At 44.7% G+C, this 4,427-nt stretch overlaps 1 protein-coding gene across 2 annotated transcripts in view; it reads left to right on the top strand.

The window, feature by feature from the left end:
* The first annotated feature begins 1,163 nt into the window (after nucleotides 1-1,163).
* lyve1a (lymphatic vessel endothelial hyaluronic receptor 1a) overlaps nucleotides 1,164-4,427 on the top strand; it is an 8,632-nt gene continuing 5,368 nt past the window's right edge. The window contains exons 1-4 of one of the 2 annotated variants that reach the window (XM_076292811.1): nucleotides 1,164-1,254; nucleotides 2,280-2,457; nucleotides 2,904-3,043; nucleotides 3,502-3,663. In XM_076292811.1, coding sequence (XP_076148926.1) covers nucleotides 1,185-1,254; nucleotides 2,280-2,457; nucleotides 2,904-3,043; nucleotides 3,502-3,663 — 550 coding nt within the window. In that variant the 5' untranslated portion in view covers nucleotides 1,164-1,184. The remainder of the gene's footprint in view (nucleotides 1,255-2,279; nucleotides 2,458-2,903; nucleotides 3,044-3,501; nucleotides 3,664-4,427) is intronic. The other variant, XM_076292812.1, reaches the window with a different exon arrangement.

Here is a 4,427-nt window from a genome sequence, read left to right as displayed (position 1 = left end):
GGGGCCACAGGTATTCCCGGGATGGACCTGCTGCGTCTTCATCCATTGTTTCGTCCATGGTTTCGTCTCTTATCTAAATCTGACCATGGAGTTGACTTTAGCGGAAAGCTGAAGGTGATTGCTGATAGGCTGTCCCAATCAGTGGCGCCTGCACAATCCAATCACGTCTGAGAGGGAAACAACAAATTGAGGGTTTCCAAGATTTTTCTTTTTTCCTTTTTTTTAGAAGAAGTAACGGGTACTCACGGTTATGGATAGAAATGTAGTGGAGTAAAGAGTACAATATTTGCCTCTCAAATGTACTTGAGTAAAGTCATGAGTACTCCCCAAAAATGATACTCGAGTAAAGTACAGATCCCTCAAAATTGTACTCAAGTACTGTACTCAAGTAAATGTACTCTGTTACTGTCCGGCTCTGCTCACATCACAATCTACTTACTTTTTAAACTATTTAAGCTATTGCCTATTTACTTATATTTACTATTCTTTGCTGTTGTTTATTAGCCAGGAAAATCCAGACCCTGATAATCTAGAAAGATTAAGGGTCTGGCAAAGAACAATGTAATGGCCCAACTCGAGGGCGGCAACAAGCATGCATTTAAAAATCTCACTGCACGCAATTGGATAACACTAGACCATGTTTACTCTGAATGAATTCGGACTTCAACGCAATAGGATAACACTACGACCAATGTGTACTGTCCTCCAACGTTGCAGCGCTGTCTTCATCATTTTAGCTGGTTCCCTGAAATGCAAGGGGAAAAAGATACGTGCAATTCCATTGTGCTCTCGCGAGAACTCTGGATTTCCAGGGTAGTTGTTTATGCAAAGGAAATTAAATTGTGACATAAACACTGTCGGCCACCAAGATCTAGAGATGTGCAAAAACCAGCATGATTACAGTTTTTATGTGTGTGTGTGTGTGTGTGTGAGTGTATGTGTGTGAGTGTATGTGTGAGTGTATGTGTGTGTGTGTGTGTGAGTGTGTGTGTGTGTATGTGTGTGTGTGTGAGAGAGTGCATGTGAGTGTGTGTGTATGTGTGTGTGTGTGAGTGTGTGTGTGTGTCATCACCTCATCAGTGAGGTTTGAGCTCCGCCTGTTTCCTTCCTCTTGTCCAGTTAAAGAGCTCACCTCCCAGTCACCCCTCTAGTCCACACACACACACACACACACACACACCATCATGACCAGAGTTTGGCTGCTGCTGCTGCTGCTGCCGCCTGCCTGTTCCATGCTTGTCCATCATCTGAGACGTAAGTCCACTTCAGACCGCCGGCCAGCTGGGCTTTGGGTTAGAGGGCATTACACTGCTGGGTTAGAGGGGTTTACACTGCTGGGTTAGAGGGGAATACACTGCTGGGTTAGAGGGGATAACTGCTGGGTTAGAGGGGATAACTGCTGGGTTAGAGGGGATTAACTGCTGGGTTAGAGGGGATAACTGCTGGGTTAGAGGGGATTAACTGCTGGGTTAGAGGGGATTAACTGCTGGGTTAGAGGGGATTACACTGGGGATTACACTGGGATTAGAGGGGATTACACTGCTGGGTTAGAGGGGATAACTGCTGGGTTAGAGGGGATAACTGCTGGGTTAGAGGGGATTAACTGCTGGGTTAGAGGGGATTACACTGGGGATTACACTGGGATTAGAGGGGATTACACTGCTGGGTTAGAGGGGATTAACTGCTGGGTTAGAGGGGATTAACTGCTGGGTTAGAGGGGATTAACTGCTGGGTTAGAGGGGATTACACTGCTGGGTTAGAGGGGATTAACTGCTGGGTTAGAGGGGATTAACTGCTGGGTTAGAGGGGATTACACTGCTGGGTTAGACTGCTGGGTTAGACTGCTGGGTTAGAGGGGTTTGGGGTTTGAGGTCACTCTGAACCTGAACGGTGTGGTTGGGGTCAAGAGACAAGAGACTCTCTGAACGGTGTGGTTGGGGTCAAGAGACAAAAGACTCTCTGAACGGTGTGGTTGGGGTCAAGAGACAAGAGACTCTCTGAACGGTGTGGTTGGGGTTGGGATGTAGCTGAATGCAGGTGTACTGTGATATAATTCATCTGTGTTAATGCAGTAGTGGGTTGGGGTTGGAAGAAGATACTGAGGTACTGTAATGTAATTGTGTGTGTGTGTGTGCTTATGAGAGTGGTAGGTTAGAGTTAAGTATTTGTAAGTGTTTGTGACCTACATGTTAAGGGATAAGGGTAGGTATGTTCTGTTGTAAAGGTAAATTGTTTAATGTAATGTGTGTGTGTGTGTGTGTGTGTGTGTGTGTTGTCAGGCTTCCCTGACGCTGCCAGTGTGTGGGGTGTGTTTGAGGTGTCCCAGGTGCACGGGGGACAGCCCCACTACTCCTTCAACGCGTCCGTCGCCAGGGACGTCTGCCTGCAGATGGGCGTCGCCATGGCAACCAAAGACCAGGTGGACCAGGCCCTGCATCACGGGCTGCAGACGTGCAGGTGAGCAGCACAGGACTCTAGAACAGCAGCACTGGACTCTAGAACAGCAGCACAGGACTCTAGAGAACAGCAGCACAGGACTCTAGAACAGCAGCACAGGACTCTAGAACAGCAGCACAGGAGCAGGTGAAGGTGGGGTCCACAGGACTCTAGAACAGCAGCACAGGACTCTAGAACAGCAGCACAGGAGCAGGTGAAGGTGGGGTCCACAGGTGGCCACTTTAAAACAGGTTTATAATAGAGACTTCGAGTAATGAGAGGAGGGGAGAGAGAAGACATGGAGGGAGGAGGAGAGGAGGGGGGAGGAGAGGAATGTATGTGTACTAGGGCTGTCAAATCATTATTATTTTTAAATTGCGATTAATTGCTGAATTTTTATAGTTAATCACGATAAATCACATATTTTATCACATGATACAAATTCTATTCCCTGCTGTTCCCCTCAGGTTCGGCTGGGTGGACGAGCAGGTCGCGGTCATTCCCCGGCTCCAGGCCTCCACTCTCTGTGGTCAGAACCGCACCGGACTGGTGCTGTGGCGAGCTTCAGTCAACTTACTCTTTGATGTGTTCTGTTTCAACCAAACAGGTAGAGTCTGTTGGCCTGAACTTTCATAATGGAAACTGATATAGCTGTATTGCTAAGACACACATACTATAAAACGTTTAACTGTGACAGTGTTCTGGTGAAGGTGCTATGCTAATCCAATGTCAATGTTCTGGTGTAGGTGCTATGCTGTCTATAACTGTCTGCTAATGTTATACACCATTTAAAAGCTTTGACTGCTAACCTAATTCTGGTGAGGGCACTATGCTAACACTCTGCTAACCCAATAACAGTATTCTGGTGAGGGAGCTATGCTAACACTTTGCTAACCAAATGACAGTACAGTGTTCTGGTGAGGGAGCTATGCTAACAGTTGTGTCAAGACTCACAATGATGCTTTGAGGTGCTAGATTAATAACGGAATGAAGTCTCAGTCACAGTGATTAGAACAGTAGCTGTTCTAAAAGCAGTCGTAAAAGATCCCGTTCTGTAACCTGCAGACCATGAGCTCCAACTACATGGCACAACAACGACTGTGCGCCCCCTCATAACGAGCGCATCACCCCCTTCTTCCTCAACTTCACCCTCCTCTTCCTCCTCAACATCTCCTGCAGTCAATCAAGTAGAGGAGGCCCTGAACAGCAGACAGACAGCAGCTGGAGGTGTGTGTGTGTGTGTGTGTGTGTGTGTGTGTGTGTGTGTGTGTGTGTGTGTGTGTGTGTGTGTGTGTGTGTGTGTGTGTGTGTGTGTGTGTGTGTGTGTGTGTGTGTGATAGAAAGAAACAAAATTCCAGTGAATATTTCACGTCTTATGAAAGTCTGGCGGCTGTTAATAGTGACGTTTTTTGCCTCAAAAATAAAGCCAAGACACATAATAAGGTACATAAGGGCCGAAACTACTAATGAATAATATAGCTGTAGAAATAATATAAAAATCATATGATATGAATTCTACTAATGAATAATATAGCTGTAGAAATAATATAAAAATCATATGATATGAATTCTACTAATGAATATAAAAATCATATATATAAAAATCATACGATATGAATTCTACTAATGAGTATAAAAATCATACGATATGAATTCTACTATTGAATATAAAAATCATATATATAAAAATCATACGATATTAATTCTACTATTAAATATAAAAATCATACGATATGAATTCTGATTTCAGTGTTATTCTGATTCAGTGTGTATATGTCTCTGTGTGTGTGTGTGTGCGATTTATTCTCTATTTGTGTGGTGTGTGTATGTTTAGATACGTTCTGTTTGTGTGTGTGTGTGTGTGTCTGGGTGTCTGTGTGATTTATTATGACCGCCGCGCAGCGAAGCGGCGGTCATATAGGTTTAGTCAGATTTTTTTTTTTTTTTCTTTTTCGCATGCCCAAATTTCCGTCAATGATTCCCGGGTCACT

The sequence above is a fragment of the Alosa pseudoharengus genome, unplaced genomic scaffold, assembly GCF_046254945.1.
Source record: "Alosa pseudoharengus isolate Yale_2024_CS ecotype anadromous, Long Island Sound unplaced genomic scaffold, YU_APseudo_1.1 YU_APseudo_1.1_scf_19, whole genome shotgun sequence".
NCBI lineage: Eukaryota > Metazoa > Chordata > Actinopteri > Clupeiformes > Clupeidae > Alosa > Alosa pseudoharengus.
This window is presented reverse-complemented; position numbering and strand designations above follow the sequence as displayed.